Consider the following 23491-nt stretch of genomic DNA (forward strand, 5'->3'; position numbering starts at 1 on the left):
GTTTGAGGATTACACTGAACATCTATAAAACATATACAAGTTTATAAACCAGAGATGTAATGATGCTGAAATAAAACCCAGAAGTGTTTAAAAAGTTTAAATGTAATATAATGAGAATCACAAGATGAACTGTCTTCATCATCATCCAGAGATTTGTATTATTCTTTATGAATCTGCTTTGAAAGAGCATGAACTGTGCAGAACTAAACAAATGAAGCACTTTTGTAAGAAACACTTTTGTTGATATCTCAGGTGTTGTGCATTTTTTGGTACAAAATCTGATCATTACCAATGCTAAACCTTAAATCATATCTGCAACTATGTCAACTATTTCAGACTTTCAGAAAAACTGGAGTGTTTCCTAATAAAAACAGGATTGATGGCGAGAACATGACAAGGTGCTTTGTATTTGAGATTCAGTGGCATGCGAAAGTTTGGGCACCCCTTGCAGAATCTGTGAAAATGTGAATCATTTTAACAAAATTAGAGAGATCATACTAAATGCATGTTCTTTTTTATTTAGTACTGTCCTGAGTAAGATATTGTACATAAAAGATGTTTCCATGTAGTCCACAACACAAAAAATGGCTGAAATTTGCAGGTCCTGCAGATTCTTTAGTTTTCCAGCATCTTTGCATATTTGAACCCTTTCCAGCAGTGACTGTGATTTTGAGATCCATCTTTTCACACTGAGGACGATTGAGGGACTCAAACACTGCTATTAAAAAGGTTCAAACGTTCACTGATGCTCCAGAAGGAAACAAGAGTTGTGGGATTCTTCCGGGGGACACCGAGGCGTTCCCAGCCGAGAGACACAGTCCCTCCAGCGTGTCCTTGTCTTCCCCGGGGTCTCCTCCCGGTTATTAGTCGTGTTTCTACAGCAATTCTGAACTTTTCTAATTAAGAGCAGTTATTTGAATGAACTTACAGCAATCATACAATGACCTTCTTTCCAAGATGGAAGTAAAATGACATCACTGTTGAAATGTCCTCCTTTAAAGTAGATTAATCCACACACACACACACACACACACACACACTTTAGTCAAATAAAGTACTATAAAGTACACGTCTTGATGCACAGAGAAAAGCTGACAGGAAAGTGATCCTCTGGTTTGCAGAGAGAGGTCAGAGGTCACTGAAATGTAACTTCTGCTCACCCAGACTTGAACTTTTCTGTAACACAGAGTTTACACACCAGGTTTTTGTTTGTTTGACTAAATTAATTCTACACTGTATTCTGTTGAGATGTAATGCTTGAAGTGGACGCTGCAGTTATCCTCAGAGATCCATTCGTATGAGCATTACACTGAAAACTGAATTCATGAATTAAACCAAATGGTTCAATTGCATTACATTATCACGTAAAAAAAAAAAAAAAACATACAAAACATTTGTAAAATATAAGAGCAGGTTTTGAAACAACGACCAGCTTTGTTAAAGTCAAACATAATCAGTTAAGAGTTTTAACTAAGACTGTAGCAAATCTATTAAAAGTCTGAATTTATCGTTTAAATATCAGTGCAGTTATAATACACACATATTTTACATAACTTTAGTCACAATACCTGCTTATGGCCTTCAGTGTTCATAATCTGAGCGTAGATCCTAGAGATGCATTGCAGAAATATTGAGCTAAAAGAATAAGACACAGTAAAGATGTAAACCAATTAAATAACCAATAAAATAAATAATGCATCAGATTCCTCTGGAGGTTTGTCCAGGAGTCTGAACACGGTCAGATGCTGCGCTTGGATGTCCTCGTCAGTGGGTTTGGTGAAACACATGCTCATGCTGCACTACATCTACATCAGTCTCATCTGTGATACAGTTCTGAGTTCTATGCTTTAACACATGCAGAACATCTATCATGTAAGTTTTCACTTTTGAATATAGATCCAACTTTTGTGTGTTGTGTTGTTAACAGTGTTTCTGTTTGTTTGTGTAAAACTAAACCTAGTGAAGGATTGTCTGTCTCTGCTGTATGAACATTACTGTGGATACGAGGATGATTATGATTATAATTTTACAGTGGGATTATTAATATAAATGTTCAGTTGTTCTACCATGATTACTCGGATCGGTGAAGGAACATAACTTCTAGAAGCTCTTGCTTGTGTATTAAGACTTTGGGTTTGACTGAATCTGGACCATTCTCAATCTGAGGATTACTCTTTAGAAATTTAGAAAAATGTATTATTAAACAATTATTTAAAACGTTATTGATGATAAAGATGAATTTTGACACTGTGTCTGTAACATATTGTATATGTTATGCATATATGAGGTTATGATGACATCTAGTGGTCATCTGATATAATGACATCCAGAGTCACGTGTGAATGCTTTGTTACTGAAGTCAGTTGAATAAAGTTATGTGATGGTGGAGCAGCTCGTGTCCGTCTGTCCGTCTCTGTCTAAAGAACAGAACAGTGTCTTCATTCGACGAGACAACATACAACAGAATCACCTCTGATCTATAAATGTTCTCTATTATATATCAGTGAATAGGATTCTGTAACAGCGGTGCAGTGAGCGGATTCACAACAAACTCTCTCACAAATCGCTCACTCGTTCATTCATTCTCTAATCCCTAAATAGTGTATGACAGCTGCGAAGATATCAGGAAGGAGTGAACCAATAAGTGAACATGGGCCTGTAGCATGAAGCTAGAATAGTGTGGTAAAGAAAGTTTCAGTTCAGGAGATAAACAGTTAATTGTGGATTTGCATTATTCTTTGTAAATCTGCTGTGAAAGAGTATATTTTAAACTATATATTTTCTTGGTGTTGATTTGTATTTATGTATGAATTAAATTGTTTTACTATTTTCTTTTACAAAGTTCAGAAAAATAATGCTTTATTGAATATATTATGATAAAATGTGTATTTGTTAAATTAGTTTACATCTGCTGCTCAAACTGTTGAGATCAGACTGAAATCATCTTCTTCAGAATAAACTTCAGCTGACTTTATCTGGACTCACTCTGTTTTTAACCAAATATCTGTGTAAGATATGATCTCACAGAATAACCAGCAGAGGACAATAAAGACCGATCATAGTCCTGCAGAGACAAGACAGTCATACTCCTCCTTTAGTGGGAGGAGCCAAACACAGACTCTCCTTTAGTGGGAGGAGCCAAACACACACGCCTCCTTTACTGGGAGGAGCCAAACACAGACTCTCCTTTAGTGGGAGGAGCCAAACACATTCCTCTGAAAAATCCCTGTATGGGAATGATACTTTCAATTTTGTCATTCATATCTCACTAAACGTGCCGTGGCTTACGAAATTTAAACAGCCAGATTGAAAAACTCTTGTAGAACTTTTACAATGTAAGTTTTTTTATCCTTTTAAATATAAAGCTTGTGTGTCTTTGGGTTATTATACCAATAGTTGTGTTTATTTGAGGAAACGGGTTGTTGATGCTATTGATGCAAAGAAAATGAGTGAACATGTTTAACATTATTCTGATGAACAAAGATTATGATGATGGGTTTTATTAGTGTTGTTATTAATATAATTATTAAAATGTTCTACATTGATTTCTCAATGCAATCAAATGATTTGTACGTTGATGTGAGGATTGTTTGGTTACTCTGTGTCTGTTTGTGTCCATCATGTTGACAAGGTGAATAAGAAATACACACACACACACACACACACACACACACATATATATATATATATATATCAGACATGGGGACTTGTGACTTGGTGATTTGGACTCGAGTCGACTCGAGTCGCTATTTTTATGACTTGTGACTTGACTTGCCAAAAAATAAAATACTTGAGACTTGACTTGGACTTGGAAGTTAAAGACTCGGGACTTGACTTGACTTGAGACAGGATGACTTGAATGACTTGAGTGTTAATCACATCATGTTTTCAGATTGAATATAAAATTTTATTTTATTTTATTTTTAAAAATAAAATTGATTACTCAGCTGGAGCGCAGGCTGAGAATCGCGTTGTCATGACTGGACCAGGACACTATCATCAGTCATGCCCTCTCTACCTTACGCACACCACGGCCACTTAGATCAGATATCACATCACATCAACATCTCAGCTTGAGGGGTACCGAGGGTCATCGCTTTTGTCGTCAATAATTCGCGCCTAAAAACGCGTGGAAATCGCTAGTTGCGCCGCTTTCTCCTTGTTTCCCAAGCGCTCGGGCAGTTGCGCCCCTGAGGTGTCTGCTGTTGCTAAGCAACCATGACGCGCTCTCTCCATGAAGACGCGGGAATTTCAGCAAAGGATAAATGGATTTGCAGCACTAAAAATCGCTTGCAGTAGCTCTGCTACTAAATTTATTTCAAAATGGCAATCCATATACAGCTATGATCAACTGTTCCTTCATCTTGGCTGAGCTTTCAACGTTGTTACGGGAAAGGATGAAGCTGATTGGTTGGTTCTTGTCACATAACTAGCGGTGCGCTTGCGGCTCTCTGAAAAGTTGAGATGTTTTCAACTCGACGCGGTGCGGACGCGATTGGAAAAAACGAGCGTGTTGCACCGCGTGTGCGTCACGACCGCGTTGCTTCCATTATGAGCGCGCATACCGGTGGCGCATACATGGTGGGATAGGCCACATCGTGCTCGGCTTGCAGACAAGACTCTCGAATCTTATATTTTGCAAGTGCAATACCTTGTGATAGAGGTAATGACTTACGGATATACTCTGAGAGAGAGAGAGAGAGAGAGAGAGAGTGTGTGTGTGTGTGTGTGAGAGAGAGAGAGAAACACACTCGTGCTTCACCTGATGAAGGAAACCCAAACTGAGTCTGACTCCAATCACAACCCCAACATTCAGAAACTAATTGACAAAAATCTGAAGTATAATTATGATGAAAAATGAAAAAATGAATTTGAGCTCCAAACCAAACTCCAGTGTTATTCGGCCCTAAACAGAACCACAAAACTGGCAAATTACTTATCACTAAAGCAATTAAAAGACAGACAAATCCTTTCAAAATATCAACTCAGTGATCATGATTTGGAAATAGAGATTGGTAGACATAAAAGATCCTGGCTACCGAGAGAAGAGAGACTGTGCAAACACTGTGAGCTGAATCAAACAGAGGATGAGAAACACTTCCTTCTTGTCTGTCCCAAATACAGCACTACAAGAGAAACATTCTTCCCACAGTTTGAAGCTTTGAATCCTTCATTCTTGTCTCTAAATGACTCAGAGAAACTACTCTATATACTTGGAGAGAATGAGACGGCAGTCACAATAGCTGCTAAATATTAATACACCATACACACCATACGAAAGGGATCATGTATTGTATTCAACTGTTTTATTTGATATTCTTAATTGTATATAATTACTATTATTAATATTAGAAATAGTATCTGCTGTTGCTATTTTTATTGTATTGTATTTTATTGTAATCATATTTTATATTTTATTCTGTATCTAAATGCTTTGGCAATACTGTAACTCAAATGTCATGCCAATAAAGCAACTTGAACTTGAGAGAGAGGAGAAATGTAAGAAAGTTTAATGTTGTATGTAAACTGTGTTTGAGGGGAAGTTGTGGCCTAATGGTTAGAGAGTCGGACTCCCAATCGAAAGGTTGTGAGTTCGAGTCCCGTGCCAGCAGGAATTGTGGGTGGGGGGAGTGCATGTACAGTTCTCTCTCCACCTTCAATACCACGACTGAGGTGCCCTTGAGCAAGGTACTGAACCCCCAACTGCTCCCCGGGCGCCGCAGCATAAATGGCTGCCCACTGCTCCGGGTGTGTGCTCACAGTGTGTGTGTGTGTGTGTGTGTGTGTGTGTGTGTGTTCACAGTGTGTGTGTTTGTGTTCACTGCTCTGTGTGTGTGTTCACTGCTCTGTGTGTGTGTTCACAGTGTGTGTGTTTGTGTTCACTGCTCTGTGTGTGTGTTCACTTCTCTGGGTGTGTGTTCACAGTGTGTGTGTTCACTGCTCCGGGTGTGTGCTCACAGTGTGTGTGTGTGTGTGTGTGTGTGTGTGTGTGTGTGTTCACTGCTCTGTGTGTGTGCACTTCGGATGGGTTAAATGCAGAGCATGAATTCTGAGTATGGGTCACCATACTTGGCTGAATGTCATGTCATGTCACGTCGTTTGAGAGAGAGAGAGAGAGAGAGAGAGAGAGAGAGAGGTGTTCAGAGAGAAGTCTGTTGGATGTTTAGCTGTTATTTGTTTTATGGACTCAATGTTGAAAATGTAAAACATTTCAAACGCTGTTGGCAGAAGTGAAAAATAAATAATTTTATGAAGTTTTTATAAGTTTAATAAGTTTATGAAGAATTTTGTTTGATTCCATGATGTATTTTACTGAACATGAGTATTTACAATGCAAATCCAAATTATTTTAATTTACTGACAGTTACTTATATCTTGTCTTTTAACTTTATTAAGATCAGATTCTGCAGGTAAAATTACAATAATAAGGTTACTTGACTTGACTTGCCCAAGAAACAAATACTTGGGACTTACTTGAGACTTGAAGGTTAAGACTTGAGACTTGCACATGTGTGACTTGGTCCCATCTCTGATATATATACTTATAATATTTATAATACCAAATATTCAGATTATAGATTGATGTTTCTTATTAGACTTTTTTTAATTATTTTTTTCATTTTCAAGATCCACGTGTTAAATATTTAAATCCTGAAGGTTTGTAGTCTGTGTATTGTGTGAGTTGTGTAGTGTTTGATCTCAGATCAGTATTTTCTGTCTGTATTAATGTGTTTGTGATGTGTGTCTGTATCTGTCTCTTATTCTCATCAGGTTCAGATGCTTCAATCTTCTTCTGCTGCTGTTTTGTCTGGTTTATCACAGCGGTCAGTGTCATTTATGTTCATAAACTCTATTTATTCTTGGTGTTCAGTGTCAGATTTAGATTCTGACTGAAGCTGCTGTTTTCTGTTCATTCATGAAGCAGATCTCATTAGTCATTAGTGCTTGAGATCCAGCATTTAATGATTTTATTTCATGTAGAGACGATGAAGTAACCTGAGGTTGAGAGTCTAGATGAAGAGCACAAAGACACAATAGATCATGTTTCTGATGAGCAATGAACATCCTTAATATTTACATTCATTTCTGATCTGAAATATTAGAGAAACTCCTCCATCAGTTCACAGATGATGAATCCACTTCCACTGAGATGAAATATCTTCAGCAAAAGACAATACAGCTGACTAAATTAACTCTTATTAGAATATTTCATAATAACATTGATTTCTGAGAATAGACAGAAACACTTGTATTTTTCATTACTGATACATATTGATTTAATATTTATTGTCTGTATTTTCAGGAAACACATATAAACCTGTGTCAGGAGAAAAGAGAGGAAACATCAGACTCAGATGTGAACATGAGGACAGTAATATTGTTCACATTGAGTTATTCCATTGGTCAAGAGACATATCTGTGTGTGAGACTGAAGAATGTAGAGGACGAGTGTTTAAAGAAGGAAACTGTGACGTCGTCATCAAGAATCTGATCTTCAGTGACGCTGGGAAATACACTTTGAGAATCTATTACAATAATGATCAGACAGAGCTGAAGCCAAATAATGATCAGATAGTGCCGATGGAAAACAAGGAGTGGACGTACCGTCTTCATATTCATGGTGAAGACTAAACTGATCAAACATCAGCATCTGCTTCTTTAAATGATTACATTTGGTCACCAATCATAAATCTGTGTTTATGGTCTTGATTGATTGACAGCATTATAATAATGATTAATGTCTTTCTGTTTCTCCTCAGATGAGATTTCTGTGAAAACAGGCGAGGAGCTAAAGATGTCTGTTCTGGTGTTTAATGCTGATAAAGTGAAGACAAACTCTAGTGGAGAGTGGAAGGAGGTTTGGACGAGAGATCACGGGGTTCAGAGCGACCGAATGAATGATACTGATGGAAACCTGATCATTAAATCATTTCTGGACAGTGATGCAGGAACATACAGAGTTCTGGACACTGAAGGAGAAATCTTGATCACAGTCACAATCACAGGTGAGAGAAACTCAGATATGAGGAAATATTATTTATAAAGCAATTGGACAGCTGAGGTTTATTCATCATGATCTGAACATTAACAGAAATATTGATATTAAACTGTGTGACTTGCTTTTCAGCATCTGGTACAGAATCACCGGAAAAACACAAAAACACAGATATAGACCAAACGAATGACACTGGACAACACAGTAAGTTACACAGACATTTGCTGATTCTGGCTGTGATTGTGATTCCTGTCATCATATAGAGAGATCCACTGGTTACTTGTGATGTGTCTTCAGTGCCAAGACGACTCTGTCACATATAACAGCTGCTGGGGAGATATGTGTGGTTAAAATATATGATGTGTGAGCTGACATTATTAAGAGATGAAGTCTAGTAGAAAGCAGTTAGTATTATCTGAGATCATCAGAGATAAAGATGATCATCTTCATGTTGATTAGCTCTGATCGTTCACTCTGAGATCAGCAGAATATGAATATGATCCTCACAGTATAACAGAGTAACTCATCTCCTGATTGTTCTGTCATTTCTATGTATTTCTATGTATTTCTATAACACATCTGTTGAAATATGTGTCAATGTGAGGAAGAGGACACACAAAGTTTCTTTCCATTTGAAACATCTTCAGAGTTTTTTCTTGCTTCTGTTGTCTGTTACTATTCTTTGTGTCATAGTTCAGTAAAGACATTTAAGTCATTTTTATAAACGTGCCTCAGGAAAAAACATTACTGGTGTACTTTCTGAGACAAATCAAAGGCACTGATATATTTTAAGATCAGTTCAGTGCAAGTTTCTTTCAGCTGAAACAGCTCAGACTGAACTTTAGTCCAGGACTAGTCTTAAGTCTTGTCTGTGAATCCAGAGGAGTATGTGTTAATGTGAGACTGATGTATAACTGTGGTCTGTGTAACGTCACATACACTATTTCAATTCATGTTACAGCATGTAAAGAAAAAAAGAGACATGATTTATATTTGTACATTTTTGTAAAGTGCTTTTATGTAATATGATAAACATTAATAATGAATCAAAAGCATCTCCAAGATGCTGTTCATAGAGTTTACAGTATGTTGTATGAAACCTGAATATTTCCATCTGTACTGTTGTCAAATGTCTTACTAATAAACCACATTCAGTATTAAAAACTACACGAGACATTCATGAGGACTTTTAATAGATATTTTGACAGATTTAACACTTGATCTGATGTAGAGACTATTACTCAGTGCTTTATTATTGGATCTGTATTGTGTTCTGTTACAAACCCTGAGATGATTTCAACTCTGAACACTGAAGTGAATGATATTAATATTAACGTGATCTGTGCATCTCTAACAGCTGATCTGAGATCAGATTCACACCATCATGGAGCTGTCAGAGAGACAAGAGATCATTAATGTTCTGTTAATAACCAGCAGAGGACAATAATACATGAATCTCCATATTCTCATGTCTGTGAGCTCACCTGTGTGTGACACTTTCAGTTTAATTTGACACGAATCTCGCTAAACACGCTGTGGTTTGCGTTATTTTAACACCTTTTACCATGTTTTCATGTTTTAAAATATAAATCCAGCTGTGTGCTCGTGTTTTATCGCATATGGCAAAAAAAGAAAAGGAAAAAAAAGATAAATTTATATTTTAAATATATAAAATATAAACATATATTTTAAATAAATGCCAAAACTATGTGTTAAACACTGAAGCTCAATGAAATATATTTTTGACTAGGAATAGAATATATATTTAGTTTACCGTCATATAACAAAATGTATTTCGGGGATTAGAAAACTGAAATCCAATCTTGAAGTTGACTCTGTTTAAGCCAAATAGCCAAGAGATCAAAACTATAATAATGCTTGTTTTATAAGATTATTTTATTGTTTATATTATTATTTCATAAGCTTTAAAAAATATTGTTATTCTAATGTGTTATATGATGATATTAATAATAAATAATATTTTTCTTCAAATTTGAAAGCTGTAAAGATGATATTCAGCTGCATGTGGAGCCAAACAGAAGAAACACAATGTTTGATGGACTTTCTTGTCTTATTGTTTGACCTTCTGACTGTGAATGTGAAGTTTCTGATTTATAGATATATGTGGTTATAGTCTCATGGTATTGTGTTCTGGTGTCTGCAGTTATAAAGAAAAGAAAAATCATACAATCATCACACTTCTGAAAGTTTCAACAGGAGACTGAAGCATTACATGTTAATATCAGACTAATATATTAGAATTGTGATCTGTGTAAAGTTATATTTAATCATTTAACTAATGTTATGACGTGTTAAACATGAAGAGATGCACTTTGTGAAGCACTTTTTTAATGAAGGACTGTCAAAACTATTAAACAAAAGCAAGTCCATCAAACCTGGAATATCTACATCTGGACTCACACTGTTTTGTTTGCCGAGAGAATAAGTTAATAGAGCACATCTTTCAAATAAAAACGTGAGGTAATATTCATTCTGATGTAACAAATCAAAGGAAGGATGAAACTCTGATAAAGAGACTATTATTGAGTGCTTTCTCTTGCTCTGGAGAGGAAGTGGAAAGATTTTGTTGTTTAGTGTTTCTGCATTTTGGTCTAATTATACAGTTTAAACTTCTACATGTTTTAAACAGAAGCAGAATGAAGGAATGACATGTTTTTGTGTTGTGATTCCAGTCATGTGACCATTTCAGCTCTAACAGCTGATGAACTGATCTGATCAGATCTCTTATAAACTGATATGTTCAGATTCCTGATAAACCGATATGATCAGATTTCTGATAAACTGATCTGATCAGATCTCTGATAAACCGATATGATCAGATTCCTGATAAACCGATATGATCAGATTTCTGATAAACTGATCTGATCAGATCTCTGATAAACTGATCTGATCAGATTCCTGATAAACTGATCTGATCAGATCTCTTATAAACTGATATGTTCAGATTCCTGATAAACTGATTGATCAGATTCCTGATAAACCGATATGATCAGATTTCTGATAAACCGATATGATCAGATTCCTGATAAACTGATCTGATCAGATTTCTGATAAACCGATATGATCAGATTTCTGATAAACCGATATGATCAGATTCCTGATAAACCGATATGATCAGATTTCTGATAAACCGATATGATCAGATTCCTGATAAACCGATATGATCAGATTTCTGATAAACCGATATGATCAGATTTCTGATAAACTGATCTGATCAGATCTCTTATTAACTGATCTGATCAGATTCCTGATAAACTGATATGATCAGATTTCTGATAAACCTATCTGATCAGATTCCTGATAATCCTATCTGATCACATTCCTGATAAACCGATATGATCAGATGCCTGATAAACCGATATGATCACATTCCTGATAAACCGATCTGGTCAGATTCCTGATAAACCGATATGATCAGATTTCTGATAAACCGATATGATCAGATTCCTGATAATCCTATCTGATCAGATTCCTGATAAACCGATCTGATCAGATTTCTGATAAACCGATATGATCACATTCCTGATAAACCGATCTGATCAGATTTCTGATAAACCGATATGATCACATTCCTGATAAACCGATATGATCACATTCCTGATAAACCGATCTGATCAGATTCCTGATAAACCGATATGATCAGATTTCTGATAAACTGATCCGATCAGATTCCTGATAAACCGATATGATCAGATTCCTGATAAACTGATCTGATCAGATTTCTCCTGGTTGGAAGAAACTTGAAGTCTCATGTACTTTCACTTTTGTCTGGTTACTTTTACATTACATTTACATTTAATCATTTAGCAGACGCTTTTATCCAAAGCGACTTACAAATGAGAACAATAGAAGCAGTCAGGTCAACAAGAGAACAACAACAGTATACAAGTGCCATGACAAGTCTCAGTTAGTCTAGTATAGAATGCATAGGTAGGTTTTTTTTTTTATTTTTTATATAAAATGAAAAGACAAGAAAAGGAAACGTGCTAGTGTTAGTTGGTTAAGTGCAGGCGAAAAAGATGAGTCTTTAGATGTTTCTTGAAGATGAGTAAAGACTCAGCTGTACGAGTTGAGATTGGGAGGTCATTCCACCAGCTGGGCACAGTCCAGGAAAAAGGTCCGTGAGAGTGATTTTGAACTTCTTTGGGATGGTACCACAAGGCGTCGTTCACTTGCAGAGCGCAAACTTCTGGAGGGCACATAAGATTTAACCAATGAGTTTAGGTAAGTTGGTGCCGTGCCAGTGGTCGTCTTGTAGGCTAGCATCAGTACCTTGAATCTGATGCGAGCAGCTACTGGTAGCCAGTGTAACCTGATGAGGAGAGGAGGAACCTGAGCTTTTTTTGGCTCATTGAAGACAACCCTCGCTGCTGCATTCTGGATCAATTGCAGAGGCTTGACAGTACATGCAGGAAGAGCCAGGAGAGCATTACAATAGTCCAGTCTGGAGAGAACAAGAGCTTGGACAAGAAGTTGGGTTGCTTGCTCTGACAGGAAGGGTCTAATCTTCCTAATGTTAAATGTGCGGTGGTTTACATCAGAACAAATGATTCATTGTGAACTTTTAACATTAAAGTTTTTGTGTTTTTCAGTCTAAAGTTAACTTGTGTGTTTTTGTTATTATATCAATAGTTTTCTTTCTGTTTGTGTAAAACTAAATCTGCTAGTGATGCTGATGAAATGAGTCAACATGTTGCATCATGTGTGATTATATTGAAGATGATTATTTAGGTTTTTCCTCAAAAGCGCTGCAGAGTTTAGCTCTAACCCTGATCAAACTCATCTGTGATTGTCCAGTGCTCCTGAAGACACTGATTAGCATTGATTAGCATGCTCAGTTGTGTTTGATTAGAGTTAGAGCTGAATTTAATTACAATTACTTACATTAATAGTTCAGAAGAGAGGACTGGTGGGTAACAGGAAAAATAATTGAATACACTTTGTGTTCATTGGGTGCTTGAGTTTGACTGGTCATTCTGGGTCTGAGAATTACACTGAAATCATTTATTAAACAAATACAGATTATAGTATGATGCTTCTTATTGGACATTTTTTCATGTTCAATATCCAACTGTTAAATCTTTAAATCAAACTGAAACAGAAGGTTTGTAGTCTCTGTATTGTGTCAGTTCTGTAGTATCTGATCTCTTAGATCAGTATTTTATTAACATCTGTGCAAATTAAAAGGTTACTGATGTGATTTGTCTTCAGCACCAACAGAATTATGTCAGTATAATTCTACAGCTATGAGTGTGTGATATGAACCATCAGCAGTAATATTAATATTATCATTTCAATGATGTGTGATCTGAGTGGCAATATTGAATATCTCATTTACATTGCAAAAAAAAGCACACAAAGACACATCTTAAGAGTGCACTGCGTGATGAAGTCTAGTAGAATGCAGTTGGAATGACTCCAATATTTAATATATAGGGCCAACAAATATTGAAATATATATACACATACACACCCATGCTGGGTTGTTTACTGATTAATTACATAATCATATATATAAAAAAATTTAGTACTTTTAACATCGTAAAATACTCATAATCAGGCTAGTGATTTTTTTTGTATTGATTAAATAATTACATATAATTCACAAAATAGCAATAAATTATTCATAACTTATTGATTCTGCCCAATTCTTTTTCATCTTTTACATTTTTCTATTCTGAAGTAGCCTGCAGTTTACATTCAGAAAGTCTTTCGGTTTTGTGGATATTCACATTAAATACCAGTAAGTATTATAATTATATATTTTATTATAATATTAGTCAGGTGTCTGTAATTACACAGAAAATGTAGATGTAAAAAGTTAATTCAGGAACACGTTTGCATGTTCATGGTACTCTGACATTGGTTAATGGTCACATTACATGCAAACAAATAAAATATTTCATATTTTGAGTGTTGTTATTTTTTAAATTTTTATGATTTAATTAATTATTAACTATGTATTCAGCTAAAAAACTCCATACAGTTCCTTCAAGAGACTAAGAGACTTCATCTGCTTTAAAGGTTTTGAGGGTTTTTCTCATCACTGATGTGCTGAAAGATAAAAGTGACTGAACTTGTTCAGAACTGCAGTGTCAGCTTCCTGTCTCACATTCTCTCAGAACACAATCACTTCCTCCTTCAGGTAGAAAAAAAAGGATATTTCAATTCTGTCAGGATCTTTGACCGTCTGTGTCTCATTTTGCCCCGGTTTCTGTTCCTTTATCTGGTCATGTTCCTTAATTAGTCTGATTGTCATCCTGTCCACCGAAGTGTGGTGATACATCGGATGGTGTGTGCAGATCACGAGCTGATTGCCCTCACCTGTCACTTGTTCCCATTCTCCCTTATATTCCCTGCTGTGTCTGTACCTGGCTATCAGTGGATTTCTTGTGGTCATTGTGACTGTGCTGTGCTCAGCTTTTCTGCTGTTGTGCTCAGGACGTCTAGACGAGGAGTCTTTCGTTGGCCGTGTGCTGTGTGCCGTGTGCTCGTTTTTCCTCGTCCTGTTGTGCATTGCACCAGAGGTGGTCTCCACAGCCTGTGTCCGCAGGTGACTGTACGGACGGCTCTGGGGTGTTACACCAGTTTTTGGCTCAAGTGTGTGTCATCACACATTGGATTATTTTGGGTTTTTCTGTTACTTAATAAACTGTTGCACTTATCCTCTGCGTTTGAGTCCTCTCTCTTCACACCCCTGACACAGTATGTCAGATCGAGCTGAAATGGTTATGGATCAAAATAAACTTCATCTGCTCTAAACGTGCTACTGAAAGCTGTGACTGTGATCTGATGTAACAGTCTTGTGAGTTTGGTAATTGTTGTTGGTAAATGCAGTGAAGGAACGATGCAAATCAAGCTCTGTGACATCTGTGAGATCCTATTATTGTATTTTACGTTTCCTTTTTGCTTTTTAATATTAATGTTCTTTTTCAGTTGTATTTCACTAATGTTTTACATTGCTTTGTTCAGGGTATAAGAAGGAGAATAAGATTTTCAGTATGTAATTCTATTCTACTGTCTGTATATCTTAATAAATGACTATCTACTTTAAAAGTTTTGAGAATCTTTTCTCATCACTGATGTGCTGAAAGACAAAGTGACTGGGACTTGTTCAGAACTGCAGCGTCAGCTTCCTGTCTCACATTACGTCATAAAACAATCACTTCTCCTTCAGTTAGAAATAGTTTATAGCAATGCTGTCAGGATCTTGGACCGGCTGTGTCTAGTTTTGGCCTGGTTTCTGTCTTCCAGAAGATAGAAACAAAGCTTTGTTACTTTCTCTTGTGTTTTCTGCTCGTCTGTTTTCTTTTCTTTCTGCTTTTCCCGTGGGAAATATACAGTGGTTTAGATGATATCAGGCTGTGTCTCCTTTCACTTGGACCATGGCTGGACCATTTGCCGTTAACATGGGCTCGAAAAAAAAGACAGCGTGTGAACCTGGAGTTAGGCATATGCCCAGTCTGTTCTGTTCTCGCGCTAGGAGCAATGCATTCTGATTGGATCATCGAAAAGCATACTGCAGGAGGTCAGGGCCGCGGAAAATCGTGCTATAAAGCGATTTAGAAATCGCGCACGCTCAAATCGTGATTTTATGACGATTTCTTTTAATCACACAGCCCTAGAATGAACTGGAAATGAGCAGAAAATAATTGGCTTGGTTGAAAACCACTGGTCTAAATCATGTGCATCTGCGACTAAGAATATTCAAAAGTGAAATGCAACAATGTTTCCTTCATGTGAACACCAGATCTCTTTTTCTTTTTTTTCCCTTCCCCATAAGTTCCCCTTCTGTGACACATTTATTGTTCACTGGGGCCTGCTTGTATGTTTAATTTGAATTATATAATCCAGTTGAGGTTTAATAAGTACTACAGGTGCTAATATGGCTACCTGACACCCTGAAGCTTTTTTTAGCTTCTGAATCTGCTGTATTGCTGCCTGGCACACTGCTGGACCGAATGCATCAAAAACAATTCCATCCATATTATGAGACTTCACTGCTCTATTTAGAGTAGTTGTTTGTAGTATTTCATCCATCTTTGCCCCTCCTACAATTTTAGGAAACAAAGCTTTACTGTCTCCCAAAGTTGAAAGTTCACCCATAGTTTTTTCCTCAAACACCCTGAATGACTCTCCAGCCCCCTCATGAATATCTGAGAGGGGATTGACCAGTCCTCGAGGTCCTGTGAAGCCCAGGGGACACACTGTCCCTTCTCACTCTTGATTAAATTGGGAGTTGTGCAGCGAGTGGTCTGAGTGTCCCACTTTCTCTGCCTTGTTCCCCATTTTCCGTTATCAAATAACTCCTTTTCTTCATGCACATCCTCATTACTGTCAAACAACTTACTTCTCCCTCTTTCTAATTTATTTACCTCTTCTATCTTTTTTTCCTGATTCCTTCACTTTCTCTTCTAATTCTTCTTCCATAGCCTCTACTTGTGCTTCTATTTCTGTTTTACTTTTCTTCTCATTTTTCTAATCCTTCCTCAATCCCGGTTTTATCTTCCTGGTTTGCTTTATTTTTTTTTTCTAATTCTGTGTCTGTCTGTAACAGTCCATCTGGAAATCCCCTTCACTTTTCTCTCTGTGTGTTTTCACAGTTGGTTATTCTCTTCTATTCATCTCTATCTGCCCTCCTTCTCCAGTTTTCCGGTTACTCACACTGTTCCCCTGATTATTGGGAACTCTTCCACTGAAAACAAATGGGGGTAGGCTCAGAAAATAACTTTTCTTTTTCTCTCATCTCTGTCTGCCCTCCTTCTCCAGTTTTCCGGTTACTCTCACTGTTCCCTTGAGAACAAATGATGCTTTTAGTTTTGTAGTTTTTTTCACTTTATCAGAGTTTCCATTTCCTCACACAATGCTACATCAAATGTCCCTTCCTTTGGCCGTTTTTGTCATGTTTTTGTTCTCTTCTGCCATTTGTTTTGAGATCTTGTTTATTAACTCTTTACACAGTGGATCAAACAAAATATAGCAATTACAAGTCAAAAAAGAAAGAGTAGAAAAATAAGTAAATGAGAAAAAAAAAGATTACACAAAAATAATGATCATATAGAAGTTATACAAAAACATCAAACAGTGTTCATACATTCAAAGTTTTAGTTTGCCTTTTTGTTACAGGAGGTAGATAAAGATTTTATATACTTTTTTATATCTTCTTGAAAGTAAGAGAAGTGGGGGTTAACTTTCATAACCTTGCTTTTGTGGATAAAATATTTTGCAAACCAAATAATTAAGTTGCAGAGAAAGGGAACATTTTCATATTGCTTCTCAAAAGTGAAAATTCCAAACAAAACATTCTTGAAGAAAAGCTCGACGTCATTGTGTGTGAAGTTTACAATGAACTGACAAATATCTTGCCAAAGTGTTCTTGTATGAACACAATGCCCAAAAAAGATGCAGGACAGTCTTCACATCTATGTTTAATTTGCACAATAAATCTTTTAACAAGATAGTACTGATGAATAAGCTTAAAAGAGATCTCTTTGTCCTTATTTACCAATAAATACTTGTTAGTAAGCGTCCAAACCTTTTTCTACAAAATATTTTTCACAGATTTATTCAATTTTTGAAATAGCATGAGGAGTTAAAACATAGTTATTAAGAAAAAGAGAGCGAATATTTCTGTTAATTTGCAATGTAGATTTAAAACATTTGAAAACTAAAACCGGAAAGTTCTGCTGGACGCAGTGGCGCTGACATTGTGCAATGAAGTATGACGCATGTAACAAGCTGTTCTGGTGAATATAGAGTTATACAGAAGTATCCCGTCGTTATAAAACTCCCTTCACTCAGCGTCTGTGAAGTGAGCGGGACAACAATCCAACAGTCCTTGTTTAAAACCCTCATCAACAAACGACTGGTTTCAGGTGCTGGAAGGGGCACTTTTACTACTTTATTAAAGTAAGCAGCACTGCACAACAGTTCATTACTGATCGTCGCCTGGTTAGGACCAGAAGCAGGGGTGGACTGGCCATCTGGTATACATTAAAACTAGTAGGCGTAGATTGGGGGGGGGGGGGGGGGGGGGTCTTTGAACAGCACCATCAATGGGATTTCTGCCTGCACACAGTTTCAGTGTGATCATGGAGAAGGAATGCAAAGGAGGAGCAGAGAAGCTGCGTGAGAGAAAAAATCAGGCTCTTCAGGCTGAAGCTGCCAAATCGAGTTTAGCGTTAGTTCAGTTAGTTTAGGCAACGGAGGCATAGTCTGCGACCAGCAGTCAGATAGCTCCAATCACTACCATTCTCCAATTAGACACGGGACATATATACCTGGCACCACTGCTCCATAAGCCTCCCTCCCTGTGTGGGTGTAGAAAGCCATAACATCAGGATTAAAAAAGCTCAGAGCAGTTAGTTAACAAGAATCAGCTGACCTTTAAGCTAGTTGTTTTATCTTCCTGGCTAAATAAACTCATTTTTTAAATATATATTATGATGATAATCTATTGTATTATTGTGAAAATATTGCAATTAAAGCACAGGGCCTCTTCAGTCATGAAATTATATTAATTATTCATTATATAAATTATATATATGTGTAAATACAAAGAAATGTACAAAGAAATGTAAAAAGCAAAAATAAATAAGAAAATAAGAAATAAACAAGAATAAATTAGGAAAAGTAAAAATGCAGAAATGAGCTTATGTTTTTTCCTTTTTTTCCACTTTTATTTATTTATTTATGTACACATATATTTATTCACATATTTTATTTATTTATTTACACATGCATTTATATCCACATTTATTTATTTCTAAATTTATTTATTTTCACACTTATTTATTTCTATATTTCGTTGTCCATAGGGTGATGAGAAGGGTGTGTTTGACCTCAGAAATAGCAATGAGCAAGAGTAGGCGAGGGGCAAGCTTTGAAGCCACAGTGACACCTTGTGGTGCCCAAACCAAGAACAAGAAGTGTATCCTAGATGATGCACCTGTTGATAGTGTGGGGTGAATGCAAGAGGGTATAACTGCAGACCGGAGATCTCCAAAATGGGGCGTGAACTCCAAAATGGGGCAGGGTCTCCTTTCGCAAAGACTTTCACCATTGGCTGTGGCTTCAGTCAATTGTTACTGACTTACATTTCAAAATAAAACTTTATAAATTAAACATTGTTTCTAGTTCATCTAAAAATAAAAGATGCTATATAAATAAATAATCTCCACGAGAGCTGAGGCCATGGCTCGTGGCCAGTGGTGTTTGAACCTAAGTCTGAACCTCTGCTTCATGATGTAAACAGGAATCACTCAGGAGCGTCCCAGCGGAGGGGAAAGATTTTACTCTATCGCTTTATTCCAAGCAACGGGGCTGTCCCGGGGCACGAAATTTGCAGGCTAGGAGGGGGTAGTGATGCTGGGTGTAACTAAAATGGTGCCAGTGTCTGGTGAGTCTCATACCGCATAATCTTATTAACTGTTCATTTCCTGAACTGAAACTTTCTTTACCACACTATTCAGCGTCAATCCCGCCATTCAATCAGTTTCAGTGGTTAAGGTAAGGTGTGGGGTAGGTTTAGGGGATAACGTTTTTTTGTTGCATAGTTTAGGAAACACTTTAACTGACACAACCATGAAATGGAAAAATGAAAAATGGAGCGCAGCTGGAGGAAAGCTGTTTTCTCTTTTAGAAGAAAACAAACATAACCCAAGGTATTTATTCAATACAGTGGCTAAATTAACGAAAAATAAAGCCTCAACAAGTGTTAACATTTCCCAATACCACAGCAGTAATGACTTTGCAACCATTCAGCCGTCAGCTACAGTATCACATCAGACAGTGCACTATAGACCCCCTGAGGAACAGTTACACTCATTCTCTACCATAGGAGAGGAAGAATTGTATAAACTTGTTAAATCATCTAAACCAACAACATGTATGTTAGACCCTATACCATCTAAACTCCTTAAAGAGGTGCTTCCAGAAGTCATAGATCCTCTTCTGACTATTATTAATTCCTCATTGTCATTAGGATATGTCCCCAAAACCTTCAAACTGGCTTTTATTAAGCCTCTCATCAAAAAACCACAACTTGACCCCAAAGAACTAGTTAATTATAGACCAATCTCGAATCTCCCTTTTCTGTCCAAGATACTAGAAAAGGTGGTATCCTCACAATTATATTCCTTCTTAGAGAAAAGTGGTATATGTGAGGATTTCCAGTCAGGATTTAGACCGTATCATAGTACTGAGACTGCTCTCCTTAGAGTTACAAATGATCTGCTCTTATCATCTGATCGTGGGTGTATCTCTCTATTAGTTTTATTGGATCTTAGTGCTGTGTTTGACACAATTGACCACAACATTCTTTTGCATAGACTTGAATACTTTGTTGGCATCAGTGGAAGTGCATTAGCATGGTTTAAATCATACTTATATGACCGCCATCAGTTCGTAGCAGTGAATGAAGATGTATCATATCGATCACAAGTGCAGTATGGAGTACCTCAAGGCTCAGTACTAGGGCCGCTACTCTTCACGCTTTATATGTTACCCTTGGGAGATATCATCAGGAAACATGGTGTTAGCTTTCACTGTTATGCTGATGATACTCAGCTCTATATTTCTTTGCGGCCCGGTGAAACACACCAATTTGAAAAACTAATGGATTGCATAGTCGATATAAAAAACTGGATGATGAATAATTTCTTACTGCTAAATTCTGAAAAAACAGAGGTGTTAATTATAGGACCTAAAAACTCCACTTGTAATAACCTAGAACACTGTCTAAGACTTGATGGTTGCTCTGTCAATTCTTCGTCATCAGTTAGGAACCTAGGTGTGCTATTCGATCGCAATCTTTCCTTAGAAAGCCACGTTTCTAGCATTTGTAAAACTGCATTTTTCCATCTCAAAAATATATCTAAATTACGGGCTATGCTCTCAATGTCAAATGCAGAAATGTTAATCCATGCATTTATGACCTCAAGGTTAGATTATTGTAATGCTTTATTTGGTGGTTGTTCTGCACGCTTAGTAAACAAACTACAGCTAGTCCAAAATGCAGCAGCAAGAGTTCTTACTAGAACCAGGAAGTATGACCATATTAGCCCGGTCCTGTCAACACTGCACTGGCTCCCTATCAAGCATCGTATAGATTTTAAAATATTGCTTATTTCTTATAAACAGGGCTGTAGTACTCGAGTCCGGTCTTGGACTCGAGACCGGTTTTTTATGGTCTCGGACTTGTCTCGGACTCGCTGTCATTCGGACTCGGACTTGTCTCGGTCTCGGCCACTGGTCTTGCCAAATATGGTTTTGGTCTCGACCGAGTCCAGGTGTCTTTATTATGTTCCCAGTAAGCACACATTTTAAACTTTTTTCATTTTCATTTTTCCATTTCACCCGTCCGAATTTAATTAAAATATTATTTTTCATCACATCATCCGCCCGAACGACCCATCACTACCATTAACCAATCACAAAAACAAAAAAAACAAAACAAAAAAACTAATAACCAATCACACACTAGATTATCTTCGCACGGTACGCTCTGCATCTGCGTGCACGTGCCCTGCTAACGTTCATTTTCATGCACAAACGAGAATGTCCGCCAATTCTGCCATCATTAAATTTGCTTATAGAAATCACCAGGAATTTCTCAGCGCTGCACTTAAAAAGAAACACAGAGCAGACTGCAAATTCTGCAAAGCAACAATTTCGGAAACCTGTGGGACAACTTCAAACTTCGTCAGACACCTGCAGAGGAATCATACATCGCGGTAAGTTAACTGCAGAGCTGGAGCTGCTAATCCTTGACTATGTGTTAACGTTAACATTGGCTAACATAGCATAACATGTTAATGTCTTCTGCTATGTTAACATCTGTTAACATAGCAGAAGATAAAGGTAATGTTCTTGGACATAAATTTATAATATGCTCTCCTCCCTTATATTTCTCAAGTGTAACAAAACACTTTTGTAAAACTGAATAGTTTTACTTACCTCACCTGCAGACAGAATGCTACACTCTAAAAGTTGATAATTTACTCAGATTTTTCTTGTTTTTCTTGTTATAGTTCATGTTAAAAACGCTTTTGAAGAATACACCATTGTACAAATGCTTGTACTGTTAAGTTTACTGGGAAAAAATTATTCTTATGAATTTCTGAAACACCTGATGAATTTATTTTAAAATTTTGCAGTTTGTCCTCAAATAAAAATAACATATGTTAAATTACACTGTGTTCATTGTTGTTCTACAACCAAACTTGAATGTTTTCTGAAAATACAATGTCTTTCCTATTAACCCACGTCCAAATAACAATATAATACAATACAATATTTTTTTCAGGGAACCATATATATATATATATATACCAACCACAATAAAGCTTCACTGCAGATGTACAGTAGTGTAGAAAAGAAGTGACCAGTATTACAGAGTGTACCCCCTCTGTAATACTGGTCACTTCTTTTCTACACTACTGTACATCTGCAGTGAAGCGATATTGTAATTTAGTTGCTTAAATGCTCAGTACTAGAACCTAGCATTGGTAACAGAAGTGGGTTGGTGTTTGTATATCAGTTCTAACACTGCTATTATGAGGTATCACTATATATCATCATTCTGTTTTCTTTAGATTAATAGATTATATGATATCAAGGGGAATGTCTATACTTAAAAATCCTGGGTGTTGTGACACTGTTTTTGCTTTTAGATCAACAAATAATAACCCGAAGTCTTGATAATGTCATGCATAAGACTTTTTTTTTCCTGTCCTGGACTCGGTCTTGACTCGGACTCTAACTTTTTTGGACTCGGTCTTGTCTTAGACTCGAACCTCTTTGGACTCGGTCTTGACTTGGACTCGACTAGTCCTGGTCTTGGACTTGTCTTGGACTCGACAAAGGTGGTCTTGACTACAGCCCTGCTTATAAAGCCCTGAATGGTTTAGCACCTCAGTATTTGAATGAGCTCCTTTTACATTATAATCCTCTACGTCCGCTACGTTCTCAAAACTCAGGCAATTTGATAATACCTAGAATATCAAAATCAACTGCCTTTTCCTATTTGGCACCTAAACTCTGGAATAACCTACCTAACATTGTTCGGGAGGCAGACACACTCTTGCAGTTTAAATCTAGATTAAAGACCCATCTCTTTAACCTGGCATACACATAACTTACTAATATGCTTTTAATATCCAAATCCGTTAAAGGATTTTTAGGCTGCATTAATTAGGTAAACTGGAACCGGGAACACTTCCCATAACACCCTATGTACTTGCTACATCATTAGAAGAATGGCATCTACGCTAATATTTGTCTGTTTCTCTCTTGTTCCGAGGTCACTGTAGTCACCAGATCCAGTCTGTGTCCAGATCAGAGGGTCACTGCAGTCACCCGGATCCAGTACGTATCCAGACCAGATGGTGGATCAGCACCTAGAAAGGACCTCTACATCCCTGAAAGACAGCGGAGACCAGGACAACTAGAGTCCCAGATACAGATCCCCTGTAA

The 23491-nt window shown here is 36.9% G+C and overlaps 1 protein-coding gene across 1 annotated transcript in view; it reads left to right on the forward strand.

Annotated features, from left to right (window-relative positions):
• The first annotated feature begins 3200 nt into the window (after nucleotides 1-3200).
• LOC132104829 (uncharacterized) overlaps nucleotides 3201-23491 on the forward strand; it is a 163301-nt gene continuing 143010 nt past the window's right edge. The window contains exons 1-5 of the mRNA XM_059510360.1: nucleotides 3201-3335; nucleotides 6772-6824; nucleotides 7304-7621; nucleotides 7761-8006; nucleotides 8129-8200. Coding sequence (XP_059366343.1) covers nucleotides 3334-3335; nucleotides 6772-6824; nucleotides 7304-7621; nucleotides 7761-8006; nucleotides 8129-8200 — 691 coding nt within the window. The 5' untranslated portion in view covers nucleotides 3201-3333. The remainder of the gene's footprint in view (nucleotides 3336-6771; nucleotides 6825-7303; nucleotides 7622-7760; nucleotides 8007-8128; nucleotides 8201-23491) is intronic.

Source organism: Carassius carassius, chromosome 25, assembly GCF_963082965.1.
Source record: "Carassius carassius chromosome 25, fCarCar2.1, whole genome shotgun sequence".
Classification (NCBI taxonomy): Eukaryota; Metazoa; Chordata; class Actinopteri; order Cypriniformes; family Cyprinidae; genus Carassius; species Carassius carassius.